Source organism: Haemaphysalis longicornis, unplaced genomic scaffold (assembly GCF_048455015.1).
Source record: "Haemaphysalis longicornis isolate Haplotype H1 unplaced genomic scaffold, Haemaphysalis longicornis Haplotype H1 scaffold_6, whole genome shotgun sequence".
Lineage (NCBI taxonomy): Eukaryota > Metazoa > Arthropoda > Arachnida > Ixodida > Ixodidae > Haemaphysalis > Haemaphysalis longicornis.
This window is the reverse complement of record NW_027526407.1, coordinates 47,400,414-47,420,764: the sequence shown is the minus strand read 5'-3', so window position 1 is coordinate 47,420,764 and position 20,351 is coordinate 47,400,414. Positions and strand designations below refer to the sequence as shown.

Here is a 20,351-nt window from a genome sequence, read left to right as displayed (position 1 = left end):
CCTGGCGCATGCGCAGCACGGCTCTCCAGGAGCCACGCGAAATGGCTATCAAGCGGCTCCGGCGCAGCGTCAGACTTGACTACTACGCAACAGAGGTGCACAGATGGGCACGCGCCGGCGCCAGTGCGTCTGCCGCGGCTATGAAGTCACTCCTCTGGAATGCGCAGACCGGCGAATGTGCAGACCCTATTCTCTACACACCCGTACTCCAATTGGATTGGAATACAACCCAATTGAATCCAATCCAATGCTCTTTGCGCTTGCGCAGCACGGCCTTTCAGGGTCCACTGAAACTGCTCAACCTCGGCCAGTGTAGCTTACGCTACAAAAACCGAGGCAAGAGCCGGTCTCGAACCACCGTCCTTGGGATCAAGAAGCTAAGACGTATCCTCTACACTACAACGACAGACGCTTTTGCCGGTGCTAGCCTAGCCCTAAATGTCGGAATGTCGTCGGACGGCACTGTAGCCATGCCTGCAGCGATCAGCTAGAGTTCCGCGCTGTGTTTTCATTTTTTTCGACGCCAGCGCACGTTGGCGCTTATCTCATTTTCTTATGCTCCTGTGTTTAAAAACATGCCGTCTGTATAAATGGACAGGTGCACTAGAAAAGTAAACGGACCACGGGTTGGATATATTAAAATAATTTCTCCGCCATGTCCCTAGCCAGCGCCTTTAAGTGACCTTTTAAGAGAGTGCTCCTGAACTAAAATCTGGCCCCATTAACGCAATACATGCTGACAGGCGCACAGGAGAGAAATTATCCTAATTTCACGAAGCCATGCTCCATTTACTTTTGATTGCACCAGTACATGTATAGTCATGGACGAGTGAAACGCGAACATGAAAATATGGCCCATAGCACACAAATGGCGCGATTTCTTTCCGTGGCGTAATTACAGTAAGGAAGTTGGTAAATGTGGCTTTCCAAATATACCGATAGCTCGCAATTATTTAACTTTAACAAACAGTATCTCTCAATTTTGTGTGGTCTGGTTCATATTTTAGGGTTCGCATTACATTTGTCCATCACTGAACGGGTGCAGTCAAAAGTAAACGGAGCACGGGTTGGAAAATATCACATGATTTCTCCGCTATGTCCTCCTAAACTAAAATCCGGCCGTACTTACGCAATTTATGCTGGCAACCGCATAGGAGAGAAATTGCAGTAATTTCACGAAGCCGTGCTCCGTTTACTTTTGATTGCAACTGAGCATGTACACCCACGATCAAATGTTTACGGACCACGAAAGCAGCAGGTTTTGGTTATGTCTCTGCCGCGCGGAAGCCCCGAGTACTCTCTCTCTCTCTCTCTCTCTCTCTCTCTCTCTCTATATATATATATATATATATATATATATATATATATATATATATATATATATATATATATATATATATATATATATATATATATATATGTCGTATTTTTCATTATTTCAGTAACTATACGACTTCTCACACGCACACGGCAGTTTGTCGGGCTGCTACCGAAACAGAAATAACCTAAAGTTTTTGATCTTTTGATCGTGGCTGTACATACAAACTTTTGATCGTGGCTGTACATACAAAAATATGTGCTCGCATACGCGACAGGCTCGCCGCGCTGTGCGCCTTTATTTGTGAGTGTGTGTGAATGTGTTCGCCCATCACGCAGCGGGCAGCAGGAGGCCGACCTGTCGCGGCGCTAACGAGGCCTACGCTGACTGCGGAGCCGACTGCGAGCTTGTCTGCAACAGACCGATGCCGAAGAGCGGCTGCTACCGAACTTGCACGCCAGGCTGCATCTGCAAGCACGGATACATCAGGTTACGTGCCTTGTTTGTTTCCAAGTTCCTACAGGATTTCCCCATCTGGGGGTAAAATAAACCCTGAATTACCCTTGAGGCTCACTCTCGCGACGAATGCTACTACAGTCGAACCTCGTTATAGCGAAGTAGTATCGGTACAGAAAATTAGTTCGTTATATCCGATATTAGTTGTAACAGTAGGGTTGAAAATAGGCTGTAACAAATCGACAGTCTGGCTAGCGAAAAAATAGTTGATACAAAAATTCATTTTTTGCGGTTCAAACCCACTGTAAACAAGCTAACCTTTACCTTTCTCCTTGTTGCGTTTGAAGCTGAATGAGCCGGAACACGAGTACGTGAAATTACAACAAACAAAGACTACTTGACAAAACAGGCCTGCGTCTTCATTTGTTCGATGAAGGATGTGATCTTCATCTGGTGGCTACTCGCAGCACTGAGAAGGATGGAGTTTTCCACAGCGTCCACGAACAAAAGAGCCTTCATACTTCCGCAGTTTCGGTTGCCGGAGGCTTTTTCCGAGTAGCTTCTCAGCCTTCTGGTCAAATATTTCTTCGTTATATCCGACATCGCGCGCGGCTGTCACGGTTTCAGTTTCGTTATAAAAGAATAAGTGTCATTGAAATAAAGAGCGACCAACCAAAGATTGTATTTAGTTCGCTATAGCCGATAATTCGCTATATCAGTGTTACCCTGTAAAAATATTGTGTAAATTTGCAGAGTCCTTACATACAACGTCTGTTGCCGCACGGAAATTTTCTGCGATAGTGAACAGAAACCTGCCAACAGAAAAAAAAAACAAATTTTCTGTTTTTTCCTCGCCCTGGCCTATAACAGACATGAAATCGTGAAGAATACGGGACTATTAATGCGCATAAAATACAATAAAATACGGCTAATTTTTTAAAAAAAGTTCTGCAGAAATTTACGTGACTATAGTAGCTGTGACGTTACACCGAACATCATATTTACACCTTATTAAACATTCATTCTGTTCCGTCGCCGGAACTATGAATATGAAGCCGCAACCATGGTCACGTTGTCTACTTTGTTATTCACCCACCGTTTACCCGCCATGTACTACAAAAAAAAAAAAAGGAAATAAAAAGAAAAGTGTCCTCTGGGAAGTTGGAAAGAGGGCCAGAGAATAACGCTTTGAAGGAAAGGTTGTGTCGTCCAACAATAACAAATTAGCTCTAAGAGGACAATAGACTGCCTGCCGTATCGCGCCACCACTTTTCCTACACCCCGTAAAGTTTACGCAACAATCACAACGATCTTGCCTTGGTTCAATGCTCCCGGATAAAGAGGCTCTGATCGAGGTGCCCCATCATCACACTTCTTCCGGTCCTTAACCCGTTTGTCCTATTGAAATTTGGCGCTTATTGTCCTGCCAACAATGCCTTGCAGTGCTCAACGATGCTTGACAAGTGGCACAAGAGGCAGCGTTTCGTATGTGTGGACACTTAGGTATTCTGAGCGTATTCTAATGTATTCTAGGCGTTCAGAGGTACTCTAAGGTATTCTAACGTAACAAATGGCAAGGACGTAGCAGGAAATGCGAAAAAGAACCTCGAAGAAAGGTTAATTGCGTTTTAAACATTTTGTCCCATTCCACTCTGTGAAGGCGGATAACCATCGGAGCTGTTTGTATTTTACTGGTTGCTCTCAAACTCCTGTTCAAAGCACGCCGCCGTGCCGGGAAGCTCATTTCCAAACGCTTCGCTACACGGAGCACCCACGTGACATGCCTGTTCGCGCGATGGCGAACGCTAATTCAACGTGATCATTGGCTGTGCCCCAAACCTAAAGCGATCTAAAACATACCAAATCACCATTATTAACAAAAATGACGCGTAGATTTGAGTTTAGAAAAAAAATCAAATTTCGGAAATAAATCGAAAAAGAAAAACCGACACATAGACCTGCTGAGGCTCGAACCCAAGCCGTCAGCGCCCGTACTGAGTGCTCTACGTCGAGGCTACTGAGCCAGAACGGTGGGTTCGTTTTAGCAGACGCTCATAAGAATAGAGCGTGCAGTGACATCACCCATGTCATGTGGGTGCTCTGTGCAGCGAAGCGTTTGTAAACACGCTGCCGGGAAACGTTCAACCGGATTGTAGCCTTGCGTTTTCCGCGTGGTGGTATTCGGGGATTAGACTGGCATCGCGCTCACGCTTGGCGTCCGTGGCCTGAGCGTCGTCGGTGGTCTTCTTCCACCGCGTTCGCGCCCATTGCCGCCATTTTCTTGTGAGTAGGCTTCACTGCGCAACAAGTAATGTGGGAAAGCCAGCTTACAAAAACAAAGCTTACACGATTATGATGATGATTATGATGATGATGATGATGACGGATAGTGAAATCCCCTTTGTAGCGGGGTGATGACGCGTCATCTCACCAAAAAACTCAAAAGAAACTAATATACCTACGTTTTACACTCTTCGTTTAATACTAGCGTCGCTCTTAGGGCAGGCACAAAAAAACTTATTAGGCCCGAAATACTTTTTTATCCTGTTACAGATGGCGGCTGTCCTAGGCAATATTCTCCTCTCTCTGCTTTTCGTCCACCAGCATTCTAATCTTCTCTTCGTCGCCTCGACAGCCTTGCAGTCAACTCCCTCTGTGCTACCCTTAAATCCTAGGGCTTCTGGAAGCCGAATATTTCCCTCAAGTAGATTTGGACGGATACCCTCGCATTCTAACACTATGTGCCGCATAGTTTCCGTTCCTTTTCGGCAGACCACGCATACCCCATAATTTTGTGAATACTTCCCCACAAAAGCTCTTAGTTCGCAAGCAACCTGCTCTAGCCTCCAAAAGCGAAGCACTGCCTTTGGAATTATCGTAGAAATTTTCCTTTCTGATGTCTAATTTCTCAGCCCTGTACATCTCTAACGAAGTACACCGATATTCATAAAGTTGACTTCACCTCTAAACACAAATGCTATACCAGGAAGGTATCTTTCCAGGAGGCAATATACGCCTGATCATACCAAAATATGAAGCGCTGTAGGCGAACAGGTGGCTGAAGAAGGAGGGTGTATCGAGGTGAGGAGGAGGGGAGCGGCTTTTATCACGCACGCAAAAAGAGGGGGGGGGGGTTAGCCTATAACAGCTGCGCTGTGAAAATATGCAAAAATATGTAGGCGCAATGTTCAAGTGTGCTATGTTCATTTAAAAAACAATGGCGTAAATATCTCCACAAACGCATCTCTCAGGGTCAGTGAATAGCTGTACAGGGGTCGTCAGCAAATAGTCATAAGCGGAAACAGAATGCAAGGATTCTTATGAAATATGACACAAAGGTAAAATACAAGTACGTCATATCAGCAACTGACGTGTCGTCAATTCTATGAACACCCTTTGGCAAAAGTTCCTAGGTCACGCGAGGAGGTTGTATGTGTTAAAAAGAATTCAAAGCAGAAGCTTAACACTGGAGGGCACCAGAAGTTGTTCTCGTGACTTCTAGAAATGTGGCGAAAGATAGTGGTGGCGGTAAAATGTTTCTTGAGCTTAAAGGGAAGGGGCATAAGGGCGTGGTTAGCCTTCTAAGTCCAGGAGGCCTGTTGTCCGGGCTGCCTCCAGTGCGAGCCGCACCAGGGCGACCTAGCGCTCCGGTGCGGAGCTGGTCAGCTCGGACTCCCACTGCTAAGGGTGCTCAGGGGAAAGGGAGGGGTGGGGGTGTGGTTGTTGAGGCAGGAGAAGACAAGGTGGTAGGTGTTGAGAGGGATGTGAGAGGGAAGTCGGGTGGGAAGAGAGAAGGGGAAATGTGGGAAAGGATGATGTGGTTAAAGTAGGTTTCCGTCTGCAGTCGGCGGAGGATGTAGGCCTGTTAAGCGGTGAGGGAAGGGTGGGGGTGAAGGAAGTTGGTGTAGTGGGAGAGGATGGAGTTGTACGTGGAGTCGAGTGGTGTCAGGGCTGCTGGGTAGGGGGTGGGGGAGTTGATTGGTCGAGGCGAGGCGAAAGAACTGATTTTTTTTCTCACTGACTCGAAAAAAAATCCTGAGCCATCTCCACTAACGTGAAACCTGGGGAGGGGGCGAAGCATGCACTGTATAAGTGTATTCTTGGCGCTTTGGCGTTTTTGCCAATGGAGATTAAACCGTTGGGGGTAGCGGTATACAGCTTTGCTGTAAAAGTCTTTTGTCTTAGAAGCACGGAGCTCCCCATCGCGAGGCGTAAACGAGTGTCCCGGTGTTTTTTAGTACGCGCTACGAAGTGCTCTAGCGCGAGGCGTAAAGGAGTGTCCCGGTGTTTTTTTTAGTAGGCGTTACGTTCTAGCGCGAGGCTTAACGAGTTTCTCGGGGTTTTAGTACCGTGACTACATGAGATGATGATCACGACGACGACGACAGGAGACGCCAACAGCCACAGCCCCTAAGTGGCTTCGCCCCTAGAACAAACTGCGTCAGTTTTACTCGACAGTCGAAGTTCGACTTTGAAATAGTTGGTGATTCGGTTTGAGAAAGAAAATGAAGATGCGAAAAAATACTCTTGTATTCCATTCATTTTGGAGTACGCCTGCACCAAGTTCGACGCTGGGTAGGCAAGATGAGAAGAAGGGATTGCACCGGGGTCGAGACCAGTGGCGTACGCAGGATATCATTACGACGAGGGCCAAAGGGAATGGCCGAACATGAAAGCAACAACAATAAATCTTGAAAAAGAAGAAAAGCAGAAGCGAGGATTTTTAAAGAAAAATATCCACTCTACATAACTTTCCCATTGCTTTGTCTATTTTTTTTGTTCAGTGACGTCACAAAATGGCTGATCTTAGTGGTGAGGGAACACATCGAAGCTGCATATGATTGGGGCGCAGTTTGTGACACAAAAAACTGTGCTTGATTCCTCTGTCATAGGAATCGGCAAAACACGAAAGTGAAATGTGCAGCGAAATCTGCAGCTGAGCATGATTTGCGGGTCGACGGCTGTCTTGTGGGTGTGCTTGGCGAGCGACGTCCTGCTGGTGGGTCGCTTCGGAAAAGGTGTACTGGCGTCATTTCCGTGACGGATATGATGTCGGTGAAATCGTGGTGTATCCCGGCTTAAAACACTTTCGTGTTAAAATATAAAACCCGGAAACGAACAACCCCAAGTATAACGTACTCGTTAGAACTAAAGGTTGCTTCCCCGCAAGAGGACCGTGGGTGCAGGGGTGCACCCTTTACAGGCCGCTTGCTTCGTTGTACTGGCGTAACTTCCGTGATGGATATGACGTCAGGGAAATCTTTGTGTAGCCCGGAATAAAACACTTTCGTGTTAAAAAGGCAGAGAATTCGGCCTCAGCTAGAGCGCTCTGGCTCGCAGCTCTACACAGCTGGGAGAAAAATGGGTGTAAAGAGGGATGAACTGTGCATGATGACGGAGATAGGAAGTGATGCGTACACACAGTTATAACGCATCACTTTGGGTGGCCTAAAGTCTGGCATCCAGTCCAGTACTATTTTCTAAATCTATAATTGCCATTTGTTGAAATAATCTGATCGGACATCGTGGACAAAGTACAAATATCAGTTTGCGTTTGCATTACTACGCTTGACAGCTTACAATCCAGTGTCTTTCGCTTTGAGTTTAAAAAAGGGAGCTCGTCCTTTACTTTCTTGAGACTACAACCTAGGAGAACGAAGTGAAGGGAATCAATCGAGCGCTCGTTTTCTTTGGTTTTAGGCGTGGCCCCTTAGGCTGTCGGCGTCAAATGTCGTCGTCGTAACCGTCGTCTCATGTAGTCACGGTACTAAAACACCGGGACACTCGTTTACGCCTCGCGCTAGAACGCTTCGTGCTTCGAAGACGCGAGAGTTTTACAGCAAAGCTGTATACCTCTACCCCCCAACGGTTTCATCTCCGTTGGCAAAAACGCCAAGGTGTCAAGGATGCACTTATACACTGCGCGCTTCGCCCCTCACCAGATTTCACGTTAGCGGAGATGGCCCGGGTTTTTTGTCTTTCTTCCACTTTAATTTATTTGTTCTTTGTGTCATATTTACTTTGCTGGCTATTAAAAACTACAAATAAATCCCCTATACATGACATGAACAAGAAAACAATAAAACAGGGCGGGTAATGAAAAAAAAAACTGCGCGAAACAAGTGAGTGACCTCTTCTGCTGAGTTTTTTGTTTCATTATTTGCCTTCTTTTATTATTTCCGTGTTCATGTCATGTAAACCCGGCAGGCATACTTTCAACGCGTGTCTTGCGCCTCGGTCGCGTCTTTTAAGACTCAGAGCTCAGCCGTGTCTGCAATCGCTCCTCGCACTGCTTTGGTCTGGGATGCTTGTTTAGTCGACGGGCATGGCAAAGTGATTATCTCTCAAAGAGAGATATATGCACGCTTATCTGGTTCGCGGACTACAGCCCCGGTCGCTCTTATTTGCACACCCACTCAGCTTGTACTCGCTCTCAGCTTGCCCATGTCCTCGCTCCTACCCAGCTTGTCCATATCCACGGCATGGGCAAAAACAACCACAATTTTTCAGGAGAACGCGGAACCTCCAATGCATAGCAGCAGCAAGCAACGTCTGTGATCCTACAGGAACAGATTCCATACGGACAAACAGGAATAGATTCCATGCTAAAGCAGGCGCGCGACTACGCTTCTCTGTCTGTCTGTGTGTCTGTCTGTGTGTCTGTCTGTGTGTCTGTCTGTCCGTCCGTCCGTCCATCCGTCCATCCTCCCATACACCCACCTATCCACCTATACACCCACCCACGCCCCTATCCACCCATCCATCCATCCATCCATCCATCCATCCATCCATCCATCCATCCATCCATCCACCCATCCGTCCATCTCTCTCTCTCTCTCTCTCTCTCTCTCTCTCTCTCTCTCTCTCTCTCTCTCTCTCTCTCTCTCTCTCTCTCTCTCTCTCTCTCTCTCTCTCTCTCTCTCTCTCTCTCTCTCTCTCTCTCTCTCTCTCTCTCTCTCTCTCTCTCTCTCTCTCTCTCTCTCTCTCTCTCTCCCTCTGGCTGCCAGAATATATCAGGTATGGAGTGCTGCCTGATCCGGATGTAACCGTTATCTCGGATACCTAAGAGGCTAAACTAGATAGGTGCAACCATGCTATGAAGGCTCTTAAGGACACAAACGGCACTCCCTCACCAGAGAAGGATCTGGCCACCCTGGTGCAGTAGCTGGCCTTAACCTACTATGATTGACCAACCCCACCCTCGGCTCCCATTTCCCAGCAGCTGTGGAGCACCTGCCCACGGTGGCGGTCAGGCCAGCCACACAGTAGAGGGTGCTAAGGATCTCTGGGTCCAGACAGGCAGCTATTTATGCAACTTGAACTGAGCAACATTCGACGGGCGAACTGCGTCTAGCGAGGGAAGCTTATATGTACTTTTAGAGGAGCTCATTAAGCAGGATATCTTAGGGCTAAGTGAGGTTAGAACAGGAGAAGGCATCATGGAGTTGAGTAGCGGGCATATTCTATTCTACCGAGGGCCTCAGGACAAGAAAGAACACAGGGGGATTTCTAATACACAGGTAGATACCAGGGTACGCTGAGGAATTCTCCGGTATTAACTAAAAGGTCGGAGTCGTCGTGATCAAGTTGAACAAGCAATACAGGTTAGAGATAGTTCAAGTTTATGCTCCGACAGCTATAGCTACAATGACGAGGCAGTAGATAGTTTCTGCGAAGAAGTTGAATGGACAATGAACAAAGCGTCAACATAATTCACGATTCGGATGGTTGACTTTAACGGAAAAGCAGGTGAAAAGAGAGTATGAGGAAGGCCAATTGGAAACTTTGGAATATAAGCACGCGCAATAGTCGCGGAGATACATTAGTTGGATTTGCGGAAGGAAATAACCTGAGGCTAATGAACACATTCTTCCGCAAACGAAAGAATAGGAAATGGACATGGAAGTGGGCCAAAGGGAATCAAAAAACAAGATTGGCATTAATTTTAAGCGACAACCCAGGTATTGTGCACGATGTAGAGGTGTTAAGCAAGATTCGGAGCAGCGACCTTAGGATGGTTAGCTGCAATTAAAATAAGGCTAAATCTCAAAATACAAAGAAAGAAACTAGCGAAACGCAGGAGACCGACCATGGAGTCACTCAGAACCAGGTCGCGGGAGTTTAAAATAACCTTACAGTACAAATTCGCGCTTTTAACTGATGAGAAAGACGATAGCGTTGAAGACATAATAAGGAAGACGCCGACCACAATGAAAAATGAAACAATGACTTTTCGGCCCCCCGAATGGGAGCCTTGTTCACACTAAAAGCTAAGAAAGAAATCTAGGAGTTTAAACATGCTGAAGCACGTGACCTAAACACCTTGCGTAGGCGGGGTAAGATTGTAGTCTGTGCGGTTCAGAGTGCCTTTCGTCGTCTGTATCATTATGGATTCCAGATACAGCCTAGAGGCAAAGTCCTTCTCGCTGGCGACAACACGTGCCTTGCCCCGGTCTGCATCATTGTTAGAAGATTGTGCATGTTCGGCGAGGGCATTAGCGGACACTTTTCCCTTCTTTACGTCATTACAATGCTTTTTTAACCGTCTTCCGAAGTTCCCAGATCCCCCTAAGTGTGTACTCAATCGCAGTTCGCGCATGGTACTTCATACAAAACACTGGGAGATCGTTTTTTGGTAATCTGTCTTTCACCGTCACAAGAGCGTTTTTGAGCTTCTGAGGGCCACGTGCACGTCGTACGTGCGCAGAACATAGAGAAAAGTTTCACTCACTCAAAACACGTATGGTGTACGGCTTCTTTTCGAACATCTTTGCGAGACTGCAGAAAGCGTGGTCTAAGTTGTGTTCCACCGAAGTCACAATGTTATTTGGGTAACCGCTTGCAGACAGGTCATGACGTACACGTTGGACGTTAGCCGAGTTGGACGACAGCGTTTACACGCTAAATGACAACCTAACAACGACAATAACAGTCTCGGCAGCATCTGTCAGAGAAGCAGCGTGTAAGAAACATAACGACAAGCTAACGCAGAAAACCAGGGAACTTATTGCGAAACGTGAGAGCATGAAATTGTCGAGTACGATTGATGAAATTGAATTGGCGGAGCTGTCGAAAACTGGTTAATAAAAGTAAGACGAAGGACATTCGTGAGCATGCACGGCAGTGATCGAGGAAACGCTGCAAATAGGGGGAAGCTTGAAGGCAACAAAGAGGAAGCTGGCTATTGGCAGAGACAGAATGTACGCACTCAGAGACGAACAGGGTAACATTACGCGCAGTAAGGACGAGATAATAGAGAGTTTGTAGCTGACCGTTTTCGTCGGGGTCCGCTACGGTATCGGCGGCCCGCTCAGCGCAACCGGAGCCAATGCCGTTCGCAGGTCGCGGGTTCGATTCCCGGCCGCGGCGGCCGCTTTTCTGATGGAGGCGAAAAGCAAAAACGCCCGTGTGTACGAGATTTCGGCGCACGATAAAGATCCCCAGGTGGTCAAAATTAATCCGGAGCCCTCCACTACGGCGTGCCTCATCGCCTGCGTTGCGTCGGCGCGTTAAAACCCTACAATCAATCAATCAATCAATCAATCAATCAATCAATCAATCAATCAATCAATCAATCAATCAATCAATCAATCAATCAATCAATCAATCAATCAATCAATCAATCAATCAATGCCGTTCGCGGCCAAGCGCGCCATGCATGCGCAGTAGTGCTCCCAGTAATTCTCATATTTATGATCCTCATCCGTGATCCGCTCCGCTCCCGTTTGCTATCGGAACGGAGTGGACCGTGAAAAACGGTCAGCTAAAACTCGCTAATAAAAGTAGCACGATTCTACACCAGACTATACGCCAGCGATGTTGCAACAGGGAAAACTACTGACTGAAGCCATAAGCTTATCTTGCGATGTCCCGCTGTTACTAAAGAGGCAGTAGAAAAGGCACTGAAGGGTATGAAAAGAGGAAAAACTGCAGGCGAGGATGGCATGACCGCGGACCTTCTAAAAGGCGGTGGAGACATTGTACTGGAAAAGCTTGCTAAACTATTCTAAGAACACTTAAGGACTTTAAAAGTTCCCATAGCCTGGAGAAGCGCCAACGTAGTTCTGATTCACAAGAAGGGAGATAACAAAGATTTTAAAAATGACAGACCCATCAGCCTGCTGTCAATTGTCTACAAGCTGTTAACCAGAGTAACAGTTAGTCGCATAAGTGGCAGCCTAAATTTTCAACAACCGAGGGAGCAGGCTAGTTTTAGAGAATGATACTCTGGACCACGTCCATTGTAGAGTATCAATCGATCAATACAAAAATCTGCAGAGTATAATAAACTTCTTTACATGACATTTATAGACTGCGAAAAGGCGTTTTATTCAGTAGACCGAAGCAGTGTTGACAGCGTTGAGAAACCCAGGAATAAAGAAGACCTACCTAAGGCGCTTATACGACATATATGAGGAATGTGCGGTCTGGGTAATCCTTCACAAGCAAAGCGAAAAGTTTCAGATCCAGAAGAGAGTGCGACAGGGAGATACCGTTTCACCAAAATTGTTCACAGCATGTCTGGAGGGGTATTTAGGAAGCTTGACTGGTAAAAGGTAGCTTAACGAATAAACGTGGAATACTTGAGTCATCTAAGGTTTGCAGACGACATAGTCTTACTCAGTGAATCGGCAGAACAACTGCAAAAAAATGATTGGCGAACTACAATAAGAAAGCTTCACAGTGAGGTTGAAAATAAATATGAAGAAATCTGAAGTAATGATAAATAAGCATGCTGAAAGCGCCCTAGAGTGAAGGAATTTAAGTATTTGGGAGTGTGGATAAACGAAGGGGATAACTACTTAAGAACTCACGAGGAGCAACTTAAGGGCAAGGAAAAGCGAAACGCAGCTCTAATGAAGCATAGAGCTCTGTGGGGGTATAACAAATATGCAGTAGTGAGAGGAATGTGGAAAGGAGTATTGGTTCCGGGTCTCACGTTTGCGAATGCGGTACTCTGCCTAAAATCAGACGTTCTATCAGGCCTTGAAGTGAACCAGATAACGGTAGGCCGTTTGGCTTTAGGCGCGCATGGAAAAACAAGTAACGAAGCAGTTCAGGGAGATATGGGCTGGGCGTCGTTTGAAGTTCGAGAAGCACAGAGTAAAATATGCTTTGAAATGAGGTTGAGAGCAATGGATCAACGACGGTGGTCAGCTAAGGTTTTTAGGTACCTATACTTGAAAAGCGTGGACACGCAGTGGTTAATTAAGGAAGACTAGAAGGCTAACGATGAAATACGGAAAGAACAGTGGAGAATCCAAAATAGCCAAGGTAACCAAAAAAGAGGCAAGGCAGATTGAAACGAATAAATGGAGGGAAAAAATGAAAGCTAAAACGTCGTTAGAGATGTACAGGGCCGGGAAGTTGAACATCAGAAAGGAAAATTTCTACGATAATTCACAGGGCAGCGCTTTGCTTTGTGAGGCTAAACCAGGTTGCCTGCGAACTAAAAGGTTTGTGGGGAAGTATTCACAAAATGATGGGGTATGCGTGGTCTGCGGAAAAGAAACAGAAACTATGCGGCACATCGTGTTAGAATGCGAGGGTATCCATCCAAATCTACACGAGGGAAATATTCGGCTTCCAGAAGCCCTAGGATTTAAGGGTAGCACAGAGGAAGTTAACTTCAAGGCTGTCGAGGGGACGAAAAGAAGATTAGAATGCTGGTGGACGAAAAGCAGAGAGGGGAATATTTCCGAGGACAGCTACCACCTGTAACAGGAAAAAAAAAGTATTTTGTGCCTAATAAGTATTTTGTGCCTCTCCTAAGCAGCGCTAGTATTGAACCAAGAGTGTAAAACATTGGTATACTAGTCCTTTTTGGTAAGATGGCACGTCATCACCCCGTTACAAAGGGGAAACCAATAGCAATCATCATCATCATCGATGATGAATGATCGTGGGTGAAGGGAAAAAGAAAACACTTCCCGTGGCTGGAATCGAACTTGGGTCCTTCGTGTTATGAAGCCCGTACAGTGTACTAGAAGGTAGCGGTGTGTCGTGCTGGGAAAAAAACCTATGGAGAAGACGGGTCTCTTTTGCGATGAAAAAATTGTATGGAGCGCAGGCGTTCCCCAGAGAACTCTTGTTGCAGCCAGCGCCACCTGTAAGTTTTTAAATCAAACTATAAACAGTTATTTGACGGGTTTTATAGAACTTTATATCATTAAACAAAGAAATAGGACTACTTAGGGCAATAAATATAGATTAGTTTAGGAAACAAAACTTCTGAAACCAACTGGTAAGCAGCGGCCGCCAGGGGCGCTGCTTACAACAGGAGTTCCTCAGCAGAAATTTTCATCGCCAGAGGGACCCACCTAATCGGCCCCGAACGACACACCTCTCTATTCTAGAACACTGTAAAGCCCGCGTCTATCCGATTGCTCCATTTCGACGTGGTCAAAAGCAACGCCAAGCAGCGCCGTACCGATTCGCGCCGTACACCCAAAGCGCAAACGTTAGGCCTACGGAGTTGACACCCGACAGATGTTGGGCAGTATATTCTAGAAAATGGGTGCGTACCTCCAAAGTAGCACGTACGCACAGCGTGGGATTGGCCGGCTAAAGAATCCATCGCGAGAAGGCTTCTTGTTCAACCATCATCCTCGTTAGGCGAAGGGGTGCATGATTTTTTGGCGATTTTCTCGACCGGACAACAACAACTGCGCTTTTTTGCCGAATGAGGCACTTAAGGTTTTCAACTTAATAGGGCCTTCCATAGCTGAGTGAATGCTGCAGAAGCCACAAACTCTTGTGGTTTATTTATTTATTTATTTATTTTACCCTCACGGCATCCAGCAATGTGGAGGGGAGGCGCTGAAATACAAGAGCAAGAAAAATAGTTAAATGCACGCGACAAGTGTCTAAGCATTGCGCACAAACGAAATACAATAATGTGTTAAAACAACCATGTTCTAGAGCAAGCGCAATAAACACAGCCATAAACGCAATCAGGAAAACAAAAACAAAACGCAAGTACACTTCATTCTCAGTAAAAAAACAACATATATCTGCGCAGAAATAACGGATCGATACACGCATACAAGCACTAAAAAACAACAACAACAACAACAACAACAACAACAACAACAACAACAACAACAACAACAACAACAACAACAACAACAACAACAACAACAACAACAACAATAATAATAATAATAATAATAATAATAATAATAATAATCAATCAATCAATCAATCAATCAATCAATGTTTATTATAGTGCCCAGGAACAGCGCAGGCCTTCGTGCTGGAGCACTCAGAGGGGAAAATGCAGCACTGTAGTACATCAACAATTTGCTAATAAACACTCAGTGAGCAAAAAAAAAAAGAAAAGAAAGAAAGACCTACAAAAAACGGCAAAGAAGATTAGAAATAAAATAGTGCAATCCAACCGACTTTACACAATCAAGTCGTGCTGGCGCACAGAAAAGGTATAAGACAGCAATGAAATGCATCAACAGCTGGTAAAAGAACAGTGAGTGAGCAAAAAATAAGAAGAAACTACAACTTCACAGAAGAGTAAAAATGTCATAGTGTAATTTTAGGCAACATTACACAATCAATAGAAACTGTAATGTCTGGTCAATTGCAAGAAGACATCTTACAATAAGCGTAACTATACGGAAGGGTGAGTGAAAAGAAGAAAGTTTTTACAAGATTCTGGAAGCGTACATTTTCAGTTTCAAATGGACGCATGAAGTGAATATGGCAACTTTTAATGATAAAAACGGCAGAAAAAGAAAAATTCTACGATAATTACAGTCGCAGTATCAGCACAATACATGAATAACCAGGAACAAGAACAAGCTCGGTGAAGTCAATGCACACGTCAGGACGATAAGTGAAGAAAAAGAGCACTGCCAAGATTAACCTAGTGTGTCAGAGCTGACAACCCGGCCAAAACCTCCCGAAGAGGACGCTGAAAGATATCGAGCTTCTCGGAGTGAACATTATGCAGATGCTGCATCCTTTGAAGAGGAGAACGTGTGCTGAGAGCTCCAGCTGCTTTAAAAGGGTGGGCGAGCCTTAGTACAATCAAAACAATAATAAAACTACTTAATACAGAGTGTAAAACAGCAAAAAAAAGTACAACTTACAACGAACTTGAATTCGACAATGCTTTCCGGAAATTTGCTCATGGGCGTATGGTTGTGTTAATCCTTCCCCTGCACGCATGCACGCACGACCCGGAAAAGGCCTGTAGCTTATATAACCGAATAGAAAAAGCATGTTTTCACTTCGCTGCGCGAGAACATTTGTCAAATGGCAGCGGAGCACAAACTGACGGCGTACTAAGTTCCTGCTATCGCGAGTATAGAGTGAGCCCACCGCTGGTTAGCACACATCTCTTCCAAATCGAGGACCTTTCGTCATCGCTTTATGGCAAGGTTTCAAGCGGCACGTACGTACACGCCTCCTGGAATTCATGACACAAGCATCGGTGACGCCAGCGCTGTGTTTCTGCCAGGTGCTCTGTCATTTACCCTTGGCTTAGTGCCGCTCGAACTTATGAAGTAATCCTCCATTGTAGTTCAAGTGCCTTTCGCCAGCGTCTATAACTGCTTCCTCGAGCACTCAGTCAGGCGCATTCGCGCGCCCCTAGTACCGGGCGAATTTTATTGCAATGGCCACCGGGTATATCTTTTGCACGCTTCTAGTCATGTATTCGCTCTTCCTTCAAATGGCGGCCTTGGGTCTCTCTGCTATGGCGGCAGAGATGGGAGCATAAAACCTTTCGCACATAGGCGTGGACAGAAAAATTGTACGCGTATCTGCTCCCTTCGCTGCAAGTTAATGTCGTCGAAAGACGATTGTCATCTTTCGCCCAAGCCCCGGTTATGCCTCCCTTGTCTTTCCCGCCCACCTCTCACACTCTTCCTCTCACGTCTCCCTCCTACCACGATAAACACGGTGGAGCTCTTGCTCAAGCAATTCAATTTTGCCGCTGCCTGACTGACTGAATAAACTTTACTGAAGTAAAAGTGGAGGGAAGGGGGAAGTGGAGAAAATAATGGGAGAATCATAGGTGGAACCCTTTGTCCAGGGCTCCAGTGGCTTCTGCTCCCGTCTTCGCCCGGCTGATTAGGTCCCTTTGGATCTGTAAGTCGGGGCTGACGAGGGCGGCCTCCCATGATGCACGTGAAGTCAGTGGCGGGTACTTTTTGGTGTTCGGCCCCTGCCCAGAGGTGTGGGTAGGCCCACGTGGCATGGAAGAGGGTAGCAGTCTCTCCGCATGGCCTGCAGTCTCCTGTGTAGTCGGGGTGCCGTTGTTGGAAAACCTTCGCCCAGCGAGATTTAAGTATGAAGATATTCATTTGAATCTTACGTATAGCGTCTGTATGGGCTTCAGTTGCCGTTAGTTCGCGATGCGGGATCGCATATGTAGCCCGTTCTTTCCTGGCATTTTGTAGGTATTCTAGGTAGTAGGTAATGGTGCTAGGGTGTCGTAAGGCGTCAATCACAGGGAGTGGTGAGTGAAGTCGCACGCTCGCCTGTTCGCCGCCTCGTTACCCGGCAGTCCCTCGTGTCCGGGGGTCCACGTAATGTTGTGAACTTTCTCGAGGGATTCCAGAAGTACCCCTAGAAGTGCAAGTGGCAGGAAGAATTTTGCCGCGTTCCCGTCGTGCGAGCGCATCACGAGCGCGAGTATTTTTCGTATTTTTGTGTCAGAACATTGTTTTCAACGCGTAATTTATTGATTTGTATTGCAAAAATCAAGCAGCCATTATAAAATAACACTGTGAATGCCATTTCTGTATTGATATTCTGCCTCAAATATGCCTAATGCTTTTTTTTTTACCTGAACATTGTTGACAAGCAGGGAGGTTGTTTCTTGATTTAGTGGTTTGGAAAAGCTTTGCCTATATATAATCCTCTCGTTCAAGTATTCTTTCAACTTTTGGTTGGAAGGCTGAATGGAGTACAAACATAGACAGGCGGGCCAAAATTTTCAGGTTTATGTTGCCCATGAAAGGCAATGGTCATTAAAAAAAATGAGAGTTACTCTCCCAAGCTCATGGGGGACGAACACATCTCCCCAACCCATACTTCGCTCATATTTGAAAGAGGGGGTCACATCCTGAAAATACGAGACCACCGTTGAAGATAGCTCGTCCCTTCTGTTCAGAACGTTATCAATTGGCCAGGGGTCGGCAACCTGCGGCCTGCGGGGCGGTATTATGCGACCCCTGGAACGACGTGAGAACCCCGCCCCCTCTCTATAATCACCATAGCCTCTCCTTGTCACTTCCTATCTGAAGGCCGACATGACAGTTTTGACCTCAAATAGGGTGAAACAAAAAATTACCCCACCTTCCCGCGAGGGGAACCCTGTGGAGATGCGACGCATCTTGGGGGTTCACTTGGTGTTTCCGTTGGGTTGATTCTCTAATTGCGTGAAACGTGTGAGGAACGCGTATGATGTATTCTTTATTTCTTTGGCCGGTGCTGGAACGACCGCGGCTATGACGCAACGTGGCGCGGCTATGACGCAACACAATCCAACACAATCCACTTTAATCCAATCCAATCCAATCCAGTCCAATCCAATTCAATGCCCCTCGCGAGAGAGGGTTCGCTATCGAAGAGGAGAGGGGGTGAGCGGCGGAGAGCGCAGCTGGCGCGGCGAGGAGAATGGGGGAGGGGTGGACAACGCCGCCGCCGCCGACGACGACGACGCCGGAGGGACAAGGCGAGTGAATCAGATGCTCTGCATCTAAAAACGATCCGGTTCGGCCAGTAATGCATGAGGAAAAAGACGACGATATAGATGGATATGACGACGACTACTACTACCACAGTGCAAAGCGACGAGGGAACATGTAAACTTAAGCAATTTCAAACCCAATACAATCCGTGGTGGAGTGTCCTCTTCAGTGCTTACAGAGAAAGAAATCCTCCAGCTTCGCTGTGGTTCAAGCCTTGCGCGACTTAGTGCAAGCTTTGCCAATTTTTTTTTTAAACGAACTGCGCCCGTGGTCACCGCGCCTTCTTTGCACTTGTGCAGGTCTTCGGCGCAAGGCCCGTGCGTTCCGGTGAGCACGTGCCAACCGGACTGCGGCCCCAACCGGAGGTTCGAGCTGTGCGCCTCTCTCTGCCCTGCCGTCTGCGACGTGCGCCCCAAGCGCTGCGCGAGGCTGTGTCGCATGAACGCTTGCGTGTGCGCCCAGGGCTTCATCCTGGACAGAAACGGCACCGACTGCGTTCCGAGGGACAAGTGCAGGCGATTCTGACCAACGAACGCCAACTAGGAACAGCTCCCCCTTGTTAAAAAATAATTCCACAAACCGGCGCCACTCAGAAATAAAAAAAACTGTGGTTGATTCCTCTGTCATAGGAATCGGTAAAGCACCAAAGTGAAATGTGCAGCGAAATCTGCTACGAAATGAGCATGAGTTGTCTTGTCATGATGAGCATAATTTGGCGGCTGTCTTGTGGGCGGGCTTGGCGAGCGACGTCCTGCTAGCGGGTCACTTCTGCAAAGTTGTACTGGCGTATTTCCGTAACGGATATGACGTCAGTGAAATCTTTGTGTATCCCGGCATAAAACACCTTCGTGTTAAAATACAAAACCCGAAAACAAATAACCCTAAAAATAACGCATACTCTTTCATACTAAAGGTTGCTTCCCCGCAAGAAGAACTTTTGTGTGCACACTTTACAGGCCGCTTGCTTCGTGGTACTGACGTCATTTCCGTGACGGATATGACGTCAGTCAAATCTTTGTGTATCCAGGCATAAACCACTTTCGTGTTAAAAAACGTTTTTGAAGATCCATTGGAAGGTGAACAACCGGCCCCTCCCCCCGTGAAGTTGAGGCTCATCTGTATGTTTGCGCCTTCCTCCAGCATCCTGTTTTGGCTACACTGACTGCACATTCCGTTAAATTTTGGGTAAAATAAAGTTATTACTACTACTACTCTGTTCTGAAGTGCGTGCGAGCAGTGGCGGGAGTCGCGGGACCCATCGAGACGGCGCAGAGCCAGGCGGCGAGCCGCGCTTTGACTTGGCGTAACCATGGCAACGCCGGAAGTGTTGTGAGGGCAGCTCTATTCAGTCTTGAGTGTAGCTCTCTGCGTAAACTTTCCCTGCTCTGTCGCTCTGTTCTCTTTATCACTCGCTCTGTTGACAGATCGATGCGTCTCTGCAGAGTGACACGAAAATTTTGCCGACATGCCCCGTCTATTGTTACACACAATAAAATGTCTGCGCGAACTTGCTTCATGTTTTCAATCATGACGCTGAGTAACCGCGTGGGTTACTCGCCTATAGTTTTGTATACCGGCCGACGCCATTTCTGAATTGCCTACAGCACTCGCTTTGTTGGCGGTAGTGCTGTCGATGTCAATGCCAAGGCATTTCGGTTAACGGCCACTGTGCGGGCTTCTTTGTTTTAAAAGAGCCATGAGGACAAAATACAAGTTGAATTTATTAAAAATACGGCTTAGTCCCGATAACAATGATACCAATATCATCGCAATCTTCGAACAAATAACGGAGATATTAAAGAAAACGCGTGAAGCAGTCGCGACCCCCTAGCCAATTTCCCGCAACTTTTCTATGACGTCAC

The 20,351-nt window shown here is 46.6% G+C and overlaps 1 protein-coding gene across 1 annotated transcript in view; it reads left to right on the top strand.

Annotated features, from left to right (window-relative positions):
• Positions 1–19,362, top strand: part of LOC144142577 (serine protease inhibitor swm-1-like) — a 28,252-nt gene extending 8,890 nt beyond the window's left edge. The window contains exons 3-4 of the mRNA XM_077674173.1: positions 1,657–1,807; positions 18,789–19,362. Coding sequence (XP_077530299.1) covers positions 1,657–1,807; positions 18,789–19,014 — 377 coding nt within the window. The 3' untranslated portion in view covers positions 19,015–19,362. The remainder of the gene's footprint in view (positions 1–1,656; positions 1,808–18,788) is intronic.
• The last annotated feature ends 989 nt before the right edge of the window (positions 19,363–20,351 follow it).